Source organism: Macaca fascicularis, chromosome 8, assembly GCF_037993035.2.
Source record: "Macaca fascicularis isolate 582-1 chromosome 8, T2T-MFA8v1.1".
Lineage (NCBI taxonomy): Eukaryota > Metazoa > Chordata > Mammalia > Primates > Cercopithecidae > Macaca > Macaca fascicularis.
This window is the reverse complement of record NC_088382.1, coordinates 100,668,478-100,683,892: the sequence shown is the minus strand read 5'-3', so window position 1 is coordinate 100,683,892 and position 15,415 is coordinate 100,668,478. Positions and strand designations below refer to the sequence as shown.

General features: G+C 34.6%; 1 protein-coding gene across 1 annotated transcript in view; it reads left to right on the top strand.

Annotated features, from left to right (window-relative positions):
• Positions 1-479: 479 nt before the first annotated feature.
• The window catches only part of C8H8orf88 (chromosome 8 C8orf88 homolog), a 27,723-nt gene continuing 12,787 nt past the window's right edge, over positions 480-15,415 (top strand). The window contains exons 1-4 of the mRNA XM_005563674.4: positions 480-601; positions 5,254-5,352; positions 7,058-7,131; positions 14,551-14,626. Coding sequence (XP_005563731.1) covers positions 5,280-5,352; positions 7,058-7,131; positions 14,551-14,626 — 223 coding nt within the window. The 5' untranslated portion in view covers positions 480-601; positions 5,254-5,279. The remainder of the gene's footprint in view (positions 602-5,253; positions 5,353-7,057; positions 7,132-14,550; positions 14,627-15,415) is intronic.

Genomic DNA, 15,415 nt, shown 5'->3' with positions numbered 1-15,415 from the left:
GGGAGAGGAGTCCTGTGTACTCAGTCGTCAGCACGACGGCGGTCTCCCTCACAGAGGCGGCCTCCCTCACAGAGGAGGCCTCCCTCACAGAGACGGCCTCCCTCACAGACCCTGCCTGGAACCCGCCGCCAAGCCCCCAGCAGGCGGCCCGCCGGGCGCCTCCTAGTCTTCGCACAAGCAGGGCCACGGTCTGGGGTCCGGAAGGCCGTTCACGAGGGCGCGCCTTGTCCAGGGCTAGGCTGTCAGCAGCGCCTCAGTCGCGGCCTCCTGACCTCGACAACCGGCTCCCGGTGGCGCCGCCCCAACCCCACGCGCCTAGCGCGCCCGGGGAAGCGCGCGCCACCTTTTTAACGGTTCTACCCTCGCGGGCGTGCGGCGGCTCTCGAGGCTCAGCGCCCGAGGCCACGCCCCGCGCCCGACCTGGGCCCGCCTCGTGCCCCTCGGAGCCGCCTCCCGCCCCGCCCCCCGCCGCCGCCACCGCGGTCAGCCAGCGGACCAGCGGCAGGAGCCGTTCCCCGACGGGCAGCGGGGCGCTCGGCCTCCGCGTCTGGGCTGAGCGCGGCGACGCTGCTGCCCCGAAATCCTCGTGGATCTTGAGTCGGTAAGTGGCTGGGGAGGATGAGCGACACTGGGGGACGGAAGTCGGACCCCGCGGTGTGGAGGAGGCGGGTGGGCGCCGTCTCCCAGGCCCGACCCCCGGGAAAGTTGAGGCGAGGGAGAGAAGCTCTGAGGTGGGTCGGGAAATCTCTGAGGGCCCCTTCAGTCTCCTGTGGACCCTGAAGTGGGAGTGGGATGGGAGCGAGCGCGTCGGATGAGGGGAAGGAAAGTGTAGGGGTCGGGAGAGCCCGATAGAGGGGCAAGTGGCCGAGACCAAAGCCATCGCCAAAAAAGGAGCTAAGTACACAGCTCCCCTTGGCTCTGCCCCAGCACCTGCTGCCAGGCGGTGGGAGGCTTTCAAGACGATTTGCCCCCCTACACCCGGTGGCACAAGGTTTTCATTGCTGGTGTTTTAGTCAAAGCTACGGAAGGGACAGTTACATACTAAAGTAATCACAGACACCTTTAGCCCATCTAAATGTTAAATTGTGTTTGTTTTGAGAAATCCCTCAAATAGACCAAACAAAAAATTAAATTAGTTATAAAGAGAAGGCATGAAATGGAAAATATGTTGGAACTCTCCTAGCTTCTAGGTTTTTGATATTTTCGTTTTAATTTGTCCTTAATAGTGCAACTAGGTATGTGGAACGTGAAATGTCTTTCACCACTTGAGTCATAGGTGGTTTATTTCTTACTCCCTGATATTTCCTGTATGTTTCTCTTTATCATTTTGTCAGTGTGAGCAGCTTACTTACAAGTAGCATTTGGTTTCAAGGAATCCTAACTTTGTAATGTTTTGAAGTTGGAAATTGAGGTGAAATTTTATCTGGTTATCATATGGGAAATATACACAAGGTAAATGCAAATATGGTCTTTTCATTTCATCATTTCACTTAATATGATCTTATTTCTCAACGGCAGAAGCATGAGTACTTTTCAAAGAAGACTAGAATTTATATTGGAGTTTAAATATAGTACTCAGCTTCTAAAACCAATGCATAGTATGTTTCATATGCTGTGACCTATGGTTAGTATGGCAGTATACTACGTCTGTAGCGTGAGGAAAGCACAGTACTCCCTAATTTATTTGGTATTCTAAGAAAAATAGTAAATTGAGGAAATGGATATTTCTAGCATATACCAGTTTATTCTGCATGGCCTTATAAATAAATGTTACTTTTCACATTAATTTTTAAATCTGTACACGCAGTGTCCACATGTAATAAGTGGACAGTCAGATATCTTTCTTTTATGCAACAGATAGGCAAGTTTTGATATAAAGGTGTGAACTTTGTAGTCAGATCCTAACATCTAGCACTTAGTAGCTGTGTGGACTTGGGCATGTCTCTTATTTTTCTGAGCCTCAGGTTTCTTATCTGTAAAGTGGGACTAATAATAATTTTCTCCCACAGTTCATATATGGCTCAAAATTAAATGAAATTATATTTAGTATGTAGTAGGACCTTAAAAATGGTTCTTAATCAAAAAATTAGATTAATAAGATTTTGGCCAAATTGGTCAGTATATCTGCTTATTATCCCATTGTATTTTAGACAATTCTAGGTTTATTGGTAATATCAGGACTGATAAGGCCTGAAGATTCATACTTAGGTAAATTTTTTAAAACAGAAAAGGAACCTAAGATATAGTTAGTATTGCCAGATGTAGAATAGCAACTGTAAATAACTAATTTACCAATATTCTATTCATACAACTTGGCCTTTAAAGATGATTTGTTAAGTGCATGTGAACTTGAAAAACACTATCAGCAACCATTTCTCAGCATGTATTAATAGAAAGTTTTTTGGAGACATCGGTCAAAATATCCTTTAAAAAACATTTATACCACAAAACTATACATTTACATTTTAAAATTTACATATTACAACCTTATGATTGGCTGACTACTTGCTACCCAATGTTGTAGGCAGGATTCTGTTTATTTTGTAACTGTGCTTTGAATAGTTGATATCATACATGCCTACTCTAGGTAGTACCAGTAGCTTCAAGGGAAACTTTTTGATCTCTACATTCCATGGATGAAGCAGGCATTAGAGTTTAAGACTGAATTTATTTAGTATAATGACTTTGTAGTGCAGTTAAGTCTATTATTTTTAACTAAACTGAGAATTACGTTTTAGTTTGTGGAGTTCTGCCTTAATTATAATCCTGTGAATCAGTTTTACAATAATAATTACTTTTATAAATACTTAACGTTTTTCATTAATTAACATGATAGTGGAATGTAGTATACATTGTAATCCCAAACTTGTCCCCTATAATGTCAGTGTTTCCATGCAGGCATAGTTTACTTAAAAAAAAAAAAAAACTAAACTAAACAGAGTACTGAATGACACCATCTTTTCTAATTTCCTTAACTGATGTGGATTTATATACAGGGAGTCATTGCTGTATCTTTCCTACTGTAAATTGAAGGGTAGGTGGCACCAAAAGAGCTTTATTTTTTATTTACTTGTGTTGCAACGTCATATAATGGAGTTCCTAATCCCCAACTCTTGAAAATCCCTAGTTTGAATACTGTGGATTTGCCTTGCTCAGCAATTGGAAAAGATTTAACAACCTACAACTAAATTTCAGCTGAGCAATGAAAAACAACGAAGTGTGTGCCAAAGTACTCTATTCTATTGTATTCTGATTCACTAGTTTCATGTTGGGAATAGGATGGAAAGTTACTACATAATAGTATTGGGGTCTTAACTAAAATAAATAGGATAAAATCAAATAAAGCAATGTATATTAGGTTGCTTTTTGGTCCTTATTTTAAATATACTCTTCCACATAGAAAATATTAATAACTATTTATTTGAAGTATTTTTTTCTACTTGTGCTTATAACTTTTTTTAACATCTTGTTATATCCAGTTGTATTGCACAAAAAGTACAGAGAGCATTAGCTTTGTTTAGAGGTTGTTAATTGCCACGTTGAAATACTAGTTAACAGACACATTACAAAGCTGGGTTGGTATTAACTTGAAGTACTTGCTGGGTTATCTCCAAATAGTAACTTTTGGGTGCTTAGTTACCATTCCTAATTTTGAGAGGTTGTTTATAAGTTTATAATTTTAACATTTGAATTATACATGTCCAAAGATATTTTAAAAATAGGATAAAGCATTTCTGGGAACTTAAAAGGTTACTAACTCTATCTTGTACTTGGGGAAACAGGCACTTAGATGTATGATTTTCTTAATATCATATGGTTACAATTATTTCTGGATAAGCAGGTGCAAAATCAAGTGGAGTTTTGTTTTTGATTTTGTCTTGATGGGCATCAAAATTTGGAAATCTTGTCTCCCATACAGGTGTTAGATTTTAGTTGCAGTGATGAGGTACTTAACATTTATAGAGTTTATTTAATAAATCTATGTTGCAGATACTAGAATACAAAAATAAATAAGGTCTGGTTTTTGTGGCCTCAACTAACTGATAGTCCAATCAAGTAGACATGTAATATATTTACTATGATATATTTTAGGAAAATTGATAAAATACAGTAGGGACTAGTGGAGGAGGAATATAAGGAAGGAAGAATTATTATTATTGCTATTATTATTTTATTATTAGAGAATTTCATGTAGACTTTTATTTAACCTTACCTGTTGAGCCAGGGGGATATTTTCCAAGGAAGTGGCAAGAGCTTGATCTTGGTCTTGACAGATAAATAGCTATTTGGAAGAAGAACAGCCGAGATAGTGAGGAAACTATAGACAAAACACTTAAATGTCCAAATATATGATGAAAGAAAATAACGTTAATATTTTGGAAGTAGCATGAACAGAAATTAAAGACTGATACTGGAATCAGAGGCTCTAATTTAACCCATCAAATTGATGGCAGTTTTATCAAGTGTGGTCCAAGGGAGTTGATGATGACTTTAAAGGAATACAGGAGTTAAAGTTATTAATTAGATTTTAGATATGTTGAATTTGAGGTACCTGTGATAATATATAAATTGAAATATTATTAGACAATGAGAAAAATAGAACTTGAATTTAAAAGAGAAGTGGATTCTGGAAGTATGAATTAGGGCATATTTATCATGTAGATGGGAAGTTGCAGCCATGAGCGTAGATGAGTTTTAGCTAAGAAGACCAAAGCCAAATTTGGAAGAAAGACAGAAGAAGAGGAATCAGTGAAGGAAGTTAGAAGAGGCAATCAAAGAAATAGGAAACAAACCAAAAGAACATAGCCAGGGCAACATAGTGAGACTCCATCTTTAAAAGAAATGTATTAACCGGGCCTGGTGGTTCATGCCTGTAATCCCAACTATTTGGAAGGCTAAGGCAGGAGGATCTCTTGAGCCCAGGAGCTTTAAGTTGAAGTGAGCTATGATTGTGCCACTGCAGTCCAGCCTGGGTGACAGAGTGAGATTCTGCCTCAAAAGAAAAGAAAAACAAAAAGAAATACAGAGTCAGTAAAGTTAAGGAAAGAAAATGTTTTAAAGAGAGAATGTTTAAGTGTGACAAATGCTATAAAAGGAGTCTGAGTATTGCATATTAAATGCTTTTTTGTGTTTGTATTTTCCACTTTAACTTGTAAAATAGACACCTTAAAAAAAGATGTGGTTATTTGTATATATGTAAAGCATCTTGATTGTTTTGTCCAAAAGATAAAAATGTATTTTTTCATCTTCTAGTATGGAACCTCAAGGTCTTTGTGACAATGGAAACCAAAAAATTAATTGGTAAACCGCTTCAACCAGCAAGACCTGTTCGTCATCTGACTTCTCCCCCAGGTGAGTAATAGATTATACAGTTCTTTAAATATTAATGTATTAATGACTAATTAGTATTTGAAAAGCTAAATAATATATAAAGCAATTGTTTCAGGTGGATATTTAAATAAATAATGAAAACTAAGAGTTTATAAGTATTACTGAAGGAAAAAGATTCTTAATTACCTACCAATCTGTAGTCTACCAGACCAACAAAGGTAGGAAGAATAACCCTTGACTGAAAGTAACTTTTTGTGTGTGTGGTTTTTTTCATGTCTCATTTTGTAGGCTTCTGGCTTCTGGTCAGAGTGATACACCCAGTAAAAATTGTGCCCTGTGATTATGATCACTGCAGGGCAGTCATGCTGGAGAGATAGTTTAACCTTTTAAAAGAATAACGACATACTCAAATGCCAAAAAAATTAGCATAAATCTTAAAGATTCTGTAGTAGTTGTGTCATACTTGTACTCTGATAGAGGTTATTGCTGTTTGAACTGGAACAGATCTAATTTCAAAAAATCTATTTTAAACATTCTAAAATGTTTTTCTTTTGCCCATGAAGATATTCTTTTGGACAAACTCCTGAAATACCTAGTATTTAACTTCTAAATTGGAATATTAGTCTTTTAATTGTATTCATTACTTATTGGTAGAATGGCTTCTGTGTCTACTTTAGGTGATACACATACAACTTTTTAAACTTTTTCTTAGTCTATGTATTCAGCTAAATTAACTTACTACTTAGAAATGGGAAAATACAGATATTTTATTGAGTTTACAGATGAAGCAAAAAAGGTAGAAGAGGCTCCAGTTTCGATCCTGTGTTCATTTTCCCGTCATTGGATCCTTCAAGGAAGATAATCTTCACTTTGGTCATGTTTGCTCTCAATATGCCTGTGACTTATGTCAGATAAGTGAAATTAATGAATCTTCTGGTACCATAGCTGAGTAATGCTGATTCTGTATACTTCTGATGCAGTGGAAGTGGTTGTGTAGGGTCAAGTCTCAAATTTTATCCTAAAGGAAAGAATGTAAAACCATTGCAGCAGCTCTTTTCTGTGACCAGACTTTTTCCAGCAACTCCCACCCCACTTCATCTCTGAAGATCCAATTTTTCACTGATTTCTCTCCAACACTGTTACATGAAAGAATGAGAATGAAAGGGGATACAAGGTGGGCAGGTAGCCCTGGTATCTTATTTGGTTGTACCTTCTTAAGATCCAAACAAGAGAGTAGGGGATTATTAGGCAGAAAAGTCTAGTAAATCAGAAAATAATTTTGGTGTTTCTTAACACACTTACATACTCCCTGGCCATCTCAGATCCCTAAAGGGATCATTTACTTTTTCTTTTAGATTCCTATTTAATTACTTAATGTTGTGAAACCTTTGTGATACCCCAAACCCACTCCGCTTGGCATAGTACTTTCTCTAAATCTCTCGATAAGCTTACTGCTTATCAAATTATATTATAATCATTATATATGAGCTTATCTTTTAAAATAGACTGTGAACTCTTATCTCTGAACTCTTTTCATGTTTGTATGCCCATCCTTTTAACACAACATCAGATACTTCATAAGATTGGATGAATGTTGAATAAATGAACTATCGGAACACATTTCAAAATGGTGCCAAGAATATCCTGGATACTTAAGCTTTTTAGCTGATTATATTATTTATTGAAATAATAGATATATAAAATCGTTTTCTTCCTCTCCTAACAGGAGCAGTGTTCCCTTTCAACTTTCAAAATGAATATCCATGCAACACTCAGTGCATACAAAGTGGAGTTAGCAGAGTAAGTTTTAGAAATTATAACAAAAAGAAATATTATAGGTTGGAAAGTAACGTGTGTTAGATGGTTATTGTGTGCCAGATACTATGCTTTATATACTTTTTAAAAATTTATGTACATATGTTAAAAAGAATGTAACACCCATTTATCTGTCACCCAGCATTTTTAAGTCTAAACATTTTGCTATATTTGCTTTAAAAAAGTTTAAAGAAAGAAACTTAACATACAGTTATAAACCCTATATATATGCTTCTACCATCCTATTTCCTTCCCATCCTGCCCATAGATAACTATCCTCAGTTTATTTTTTCCATGAATGTGTTTGTACTTTTGCTATGACAAATAGAATTGTTTTATTTGTTTTACATAAATAGGATTTTGTCATCTTTGCTTTAACATTTTATTACAAATTTTAATTTTTTGACTAAGTAAATTAGTCACAAAGTTTAAAATTCAAAATATACAAAGTGACATTTATTGAAAAGTTTCCCTCCAATCTCTGTCCCGGTCTCTTATTTCCTCTGATCAGAAGTAAGCATTGCACCAGTTTCTTATCCAGATGCATTGTACCAGTTCCTTACCTAGATACTAATTCTTTCTCTCTCTGTCTTTTTTGTTTTGTTTTGTTTTGTTTTTGAGACAGAGTTTCTTTCTTGTTGCCCAGGCTGGAGTGCAATGGCACGATCTCAACTTACTGCAACCTCCGCCTCCAGGGTTCAAGCGATTCTCCTGCCTCAGCCTCCTGAGTAGCTGGGATTATAGGCACCCGCCACGACGCCCAGCTAAATTTTTTTTTTTTTTTTTTTTTGTATTTTTAGTACAGGTGGAGTTTCATCATATTGGCCAGGCTGGTCTTGAACTTCCAACCTCAGGTGATCTGCCTGCCTTGGCCTCCCAAAGTGTTGGGATTACAGGCTTGAGCCACTGTGCCCGGCCTCTCGATACTATTTCTTATCCACGAGTAGACTATGCATGCACAACCATAAGTATATTTGTAAATGGAATACTAGGCAACTTTACAATGAATAAAGCAGTTAAATATGAACTGATATAGAATAATCTTTTAATATATGGGACTATACAACATTTTTTTCCATTTTCTGTTGATGGGCACTTGTTTCTATATTATAATAAATGCTATTGTGACTGCCATCTATATATTTCATTTTTATATGTTTGAGAAGTTTTCTGTGGCATAAAATTAGAGTAGAATTACTAAGTGTTCTTAATTTCAACTTTTAGATGCTGCCAAATTACTCTTCAAAGCAATTTGTATGAACAGGGGCTCTGATTTTTCTACGTCCTCACCTTACTATTGTCAGACTTGAACATTGGGTGAGACAGTAGATGAGAAATTATATATTTTGGTTGGTTTTAATTTTTAATTCTCTATTACTTGTGAAGTAGAGCATCTTTTCATATGTTTAGTTTGACCATTTGGATTTCTTCTTTTGTGAATTGCCAATTCATATTATTATCCCATTTTTCCTGGATTTTCTTCTTTTTGATTTATATACCTTTAAAATATGTTCTGGATTCTAATTATTTTTCTTATATGCATAAAAATATTTTCTTTTCCAGGAATATGGTCTGTTAGAGAGTCACTTTTTGTGTGGCATTTTTTGTTTAAAAGTTTTAAATATTAATATAATGATATTATCAATGTTTTTCTTTGGGATTTCACTTTTAAGAAGCCTTCCCATTTCCAAAATTAAAAGATATTTTCCTATATATTCTTCCAAAAGCTTTGAAGTTTTGCTTTCATATTTAGGTGTGTAGTCTACCTAAAGGTGATTTTTTGGATGGTGTAAGATAGAAATCTAGATTTTCTCCTATAAGCTACTGATTGTAAAGCATAATTTATTGAATAATTTATCCTATAAATCAGTGGAATCTTAATTGTATAATAATTTTTCATATACACATATCTTTTCTGGGCTCTTTGTTCTAGTGATCATATTTTATCACTGTATAATCAATATCGTGATGTCTTAATTATTTTGGCTTTATTATGAGTTTTCTATAAGTCATAGAAATGTTTTATTTGTTCTAGCAGCTAACATTTCCCTAATTAAATACAACAATAATATTCATTACTTTTTGGAACCATTGACCTTCTTTTACTTTATATGTAAAAAATTAATATGTTAACATTGCAGTTTTATAGAGAAAAATCAAATTATACAGTTAAATTACTTCTAAATGTACAATTGTGTCTGCTGCTTCAATTATAATGCAAACGCTAGTAGAACCTATGTTAGAGATACTTGATATATTTTCAAACCACCTTTATTGAGGTATAGTTTGCATATAGTAAAGTGAACTCATTTGTTCAATGAGTTTTGAGAAATATTTATCCATGTAATGAACCCCACAATGAAAATCTTCCATCTTCCTCCAAAATGTCCTTATATCCCCTTGCAGTAATTTACCACTTACCCTTAACACTAACCCCTTGCCCTCCTTCCTGCCCCATACATCCACTGATCTGCTTCTTTTAATGATAGATAAGTTAGTTTTTACTGTTCTAGAGTTTCATATAAATGAAAAATATAATGTGTATTCCTTGGTGCTGGGGTTCTTTTGCTCAGCATTCTGTTTATGAGATCCTTTCATGTTGTATATATCAGTAGTTTTTTTTTTTTAATGTGGAATAATATCCTACTGTAAATATACAACAATTTGTTTATTAATCAGTTGATGAACATTGGATTGTATCTAGTTTTTGGATATTATGAGTAATGCTACTATAGACTATCATGTACAAATCTTTGTGTGGAAATACACATACTACCCAGGAGTGGAATTGATAGATCATATAGTAAGTTTGTTTAGCTTTATATCATAAAATGTTTTCCAAAGTGGTTGTGCCATTTTACCTTCTCATCAGTAATATGAGGGAGCTCCAGATGCTTCACAGCCTTGCCAACATTAGTATGGTCGATCTTTTTATTTTTAGCCATTTTAGTGTGTTAGTAGTGGTATCTCATTGTATTTAACATTTTCTTAATGTTTAGTGAGATTGAGATTCTTATCATGAACTTCTCTGACATCTGTGTTTTTCTTTTCCTGTTTCTTTCTTTAAATTTTAATTTTTTGGTAGAGTGCCTATTCATGTCTTTTTGCTTATTTCTGTTATTTGAGTTGTCTTTTTATTATTGAACTGCAAAAGTTCCTTGAAAAACCAGTATATCACACATGCATTGATTTATTTCAAAACTCTGTTATGTTCTGTTGATTTATGTCTACCTTTATGTCAATATTACACTTTATAGTCTACTGTAGCTTTATGATAAGTCTTGAAACCAGGTTATGAAAGGTCACTAACTTTGTTTCTAAAATTTATCTTTACAATTCTAGGTCTTTTGTATTTGCATATAAATTTTAAGTGAGTTTGTCATTTTCTACAAAAAAGTCTATTGGCATTTTGATTGAATTTATAGATTAATATGGGAAGAATTGACATCTTATGATCTGTTAACTTGACATATCCCTTGATTCTTTGTATTTTCCAGCATAGAGCTTTTGAACATCATTTATACAATTTATAAGTGTTTCAGATATTTTGATAGTATTGTAAATGGTATTTTTTTGTAAATTTTAAATTTTACTGGTTGGTTGCTAGGGTTTAGAAATATAATTGATTTTGTATAGTGATTTTGTTAAACTCAGTTATTAGATGTAGTAACTTTTTATGGAGACCACCCTTCCGTTCTTGTGCTTATTATGATGATAATTTTACTTTTGTTTGGACTGTAAACACACAATCATTACTAATGTTTTTTTCTTTCTGTGTTATCTTTTAACTTTAAAAACTGAAATAATTTTATTTTACTTTCATTTATTGACTTTCCAGAAGTTTTTATTTCTTTGTGTAAATCCATGGCTCTATCTGGTATTATCTTCCTTTATGAACAACTTTCTTTAACCTGTTTTTCATTATTTCTTTATAACAAAGTATTTGAAAATTTTGGCTTAAAACAACAGCTTATTGTTTTCTTTCATGGTCTCCTGGGATGACTGAACTCAGCTGGCCATATATCACTTTAGTATAGTCATGTAGTTGAAGTCAGATAGCATCTAAGACAGCTAAAGGCTTGACTGGACTGGATGATGAAAATGACTCACTCACATGGCTGTCAGTTAATACTGGCCATTGGCTTGGAGCTCAGCTGATACTATGAACTGGAATGAGCAACTACAAATGGCCTTTCCAAGTGGCTTGGGCTTCTTATAACACTACATGTGGGTTCCAAGACTAATGTTCAAAGGGACAGGAGATAGAAGTTGCCAGCCTCTTAATATCTGGGATTGGAAACTAGCACTGTGTCACTTCTGAAATGTATATTGGTAGGAGCAGTCATAGATCTTGCCAAGATTTAAGTGAAGGAGATACAGAATTTACCTCTTGATGAGAAGAGTATCAAGAATTTGTGGCTAACTTTGATCTGTTTCAGAGTCATTTGGATTTCCTCTCCTCTGTGTTACTGTTTCTTGTCCTTTGCCCATTCTCTTCTATAGGCTTTTTTATTTTTTTTAAATTGTTTCCTGGGAGCTCTTTTAGGTGAAACTATTTAAGATACGAATTGTAATTTTTTTCCTGTTTACCTTTTGTCTTTTGATGTTGCCTAGAAATCTCGCACTTTAACTTTTCATTCCAGGAATAGAGAGTGATATGCATTTGTCTCTTCTTATTCTCTTTCCTGATCTCAGTGGTATACATTTGTTTAAGATGAGTGACAGAGGCTGGGAACTTTCTTGCTATAGAATATAAAAGGGCCAGGTGGGGTGCTTACACTTGTAGTCCTAGCACTTTGGAAGGCTGAGGTGGAAGGATCACTTGAGCCCAGGAGTTTGAGACCAGCCTGGGCAATGTAGCAAGATCTTGTCTCTACAAAAACTTTTGAAAAGTAGCTGGGTATGGTGGTATATGCCTGTAGTCCTAGCTCCTCAGGAGGCTGAATTGGGAGGCTGACTTGAGCTCAGGAGTTCAAGGTTACAGTGACCTATGATCGTGGCACTGTGCTCCAGCCTGGGTGACAGAGTGAGACACTGTCTCAAAAAAATACAAAAAGTCTAATAGAACTTCTGAGCATGCATATTGGGGAATTGTACCATTACAAAGAGCACTTGATTTGAATAAAATTGTAAGAAACTTGATGCTTATCCTGCTTTACTCCTCTGTTTAACCTTTTCCATTTCCTGAACTAGCCGTATTTTCCTATGCTCTTCAGTACAAGGCTATTATTTTATTCCATAAACATTAATTTTTCATTAGTTTGCCAGTCTAACTCCTACTGATCCTTCAAGAGTCAATATAAGCATCATCTCCTATGTAAAGCCTTTCCTGGCATTTCTAAGCCAAGTTTGATACCCTGACTCAGTTCTTTTATTGTACTTTCTGCATATCTTTATTACAGAGCTTCTCAGATTTTATTATGATTTGCTTTTTTATTTTTCTGCCTTTTAGTTTGTGAGTCTCTGAGAACAGATACTGGAATGTCATGTTCATCTTTGTATTTCCTGACACAAAGCACAGTGCTTGTCATGTCATAGGCACTCTGTGTTTGTTAAATGGATGAGTTTAACAGGTCCACTACTACCCATTTGGCAACTTTGCAAGAATTAGAAGAGGAATGAAAAATTATAGAAAATACACGTGGTTTTTTTTGTTTGTTTGTTTGTTTTTGTTTTTTTGAGTAAGATACTTTGCTGCTATCTGCTAGAAAATATACAACATTTATGTGGTGAATGATAACCCTTTAGATGCATACCCTTCACAAATTTACATAGTAGCCTTGAGTTTCAAAACCTAGCTCAGCTGTTTCTTATCTGTGTACTTTTGGCTTGGTCACCAAACTTTTCTGGTCTGATTTTCCTTACCTATAACATAGTGATCATAACACTTGCCTTATTCCTTATAGGATTATAATTAAATGAGATAACATATAGATAATCACTGTATAAAACTTTTTGTAGGTGTACTTTTTACATGCTATTATTTGAAATAATCAGTATTTTAAGTTTTTAATATGTACAGACATGACAAAGTACAATTTTACCTTCAAGTCTGATTTTAGATCTTGCATTTAAGTAGATGTTACACACTTAGTGAAATGTGCATCTGCTAAAATTTCCAGAGGTAAGAAATAGTCTTTTTTTTAATTTTTAGAATACCATTTTATAGTTAATTAAATACAACAGTCTAGAAGAACTTTGGAGAACCCAAATCTTAGGCATTTTCCATTTTTTCTATCTCTACTTAAAAAGCTCTACTAAAACTTGATTTTTTTTTCTGATGACATTCTTGTTTCAATAGTGTGGAATTATCTCCATAGACTTTATTGTGTCAGCATTAGATAATTAGTCCTACTGCCTTTAGGGGGAGTAGTTAGCATTCACAGAAATTTAAGGAATGGCTTACAACTTGTCAATACAATGATTGATGGAGCACAGATATTTATTTTTAAGGATAGATGTTTCCAAAGAAACCTACTTTCATTGAGATTTACCTTAATTCAGGGATGGTTTGCAAACTGATTTTTGTCAGCACAAGAGGAGATAATCTCTCAGGGTAGATAGTATTAACCAAGTTTGTAAAACTGATTTATAAAATCAGAACACCAATTATTTTATAATGAGAAATCTTTATGTCTTATGTTCTGGGTTCCTCTTATTGGTACAACTGGTATATTGTTTACTTCTAGGGAGATTTATGGAAAGCTAAATTGAATCTGAGTATGTCCTGGTGAGTATGGGATCAGAAGAAAAGGATTTAGGTAAAAATGAATTTTTAAAATATCATCAAGATTAGCTTAGCCAATCTTATAAAAAAGATGGTCTTGCAAGTGAGACTGGAAAAACTCTGCACTAAGGCGTCTCTCTTCAAGACATAGAACTCTGCCAGTGTTTCTGATTTTCTTTGTCTCATTGGATAACATCAATTTTTCTTATTTCTCTTATTTCCAAGGCATTAGGTGAAATAGTCCATAGGCTTATAAAGCGACATCAGTCTTTACTTCAGAGATTTAAAAAGTAAATAGTATTCTTGCAGAATTTTTGTGAATAAAAATGTTTTGTTTTCATCTATTAAATTTTTTTTCCAAATGGCATTTTTGTCAAGAAAAAAGTACTTTTAATGACTATGGAATTATTTATCTTTAGGACAATAAAATTCATCTTTAGTTTTATATTCCTTTTCAATAATACTTATAATAATGCCAAAAAACTGTAGATATATGTGAATATATTTTGAAAGATGTTTTTGTTGCTCATTTTAAATAAGCAGACTTATAATGATTGCTTATTACTTAGCTCCTACTAAATGCGTATATTATTAGGAAAATATTTTTGGGTAGTTAAACTAATTATATAAAATTTTAAAACATGAGTTAAAAAGTTCATTTTCTTCATGTTTAACAGTGTAAGACGAATGGAATGCAAGCCTTTTCTCAAGGTCTTAATGAACAACAGCAACATCAGTCTCCAGTTAAAAAAGGTAAAATTTTATCATAATTCCCAATTTTATCATTGAATGTCTTAGCATTCATATACAGTTAATATTACTGTATCGCTTAGATGCAAACCTATATTATATGAAATTTTATTATATATTTTTAGATTGATTTCTATCTATATGAGTCAGGCTACCAGTTTGACTGCTTTCAAGGAGAGACCAGAATACAATGGCTTAAACAAGATAGGAGTTTATTACTAGATTTTGTGATTTTGCCCTGTGAAGTTTCTATTTTCCCACTGTTCTCTTATCTTATTACTATGCCATCAACACATGGCTTCCATCTCATGGTCCCAAGATAACTGCCTCTGTTCCTGCCATGATGTTCCTGTGTAGCCATTAGGAAGGAGGAAAGGGGGAAGGAAGTTTGCCTTAAGATTATGACCCAGAAGTTGCACATAGTACTTCCACTTACATCACATTGCCAGAACTTGGTCATACTGTGCCTATTGGCAGGGTAGACTGGGAAACATAGTCTTTAGCAATACAGTTATTACTGAATTGCTATTCAGTAATAACTATTTAATTACTGAAACAAAAATTCTATTACTGAAACAAAAAGAAAGAACTGCTCTAGGGGAGAACCAATAGTCTCTGCCACACTACCTATTTTAAAAATAAAATAAAATGATTTAATTTAGTTTCCAAATTTTTGTCAATTAATGTATGTAGTTTAAAAGTTTGAAGTATGAAGAGACGATTAATTTTTTCTTCTAATATTTATCCACATATTTCTAAATATAAGTATTTCTAAATTTCTCAATTTTTGAA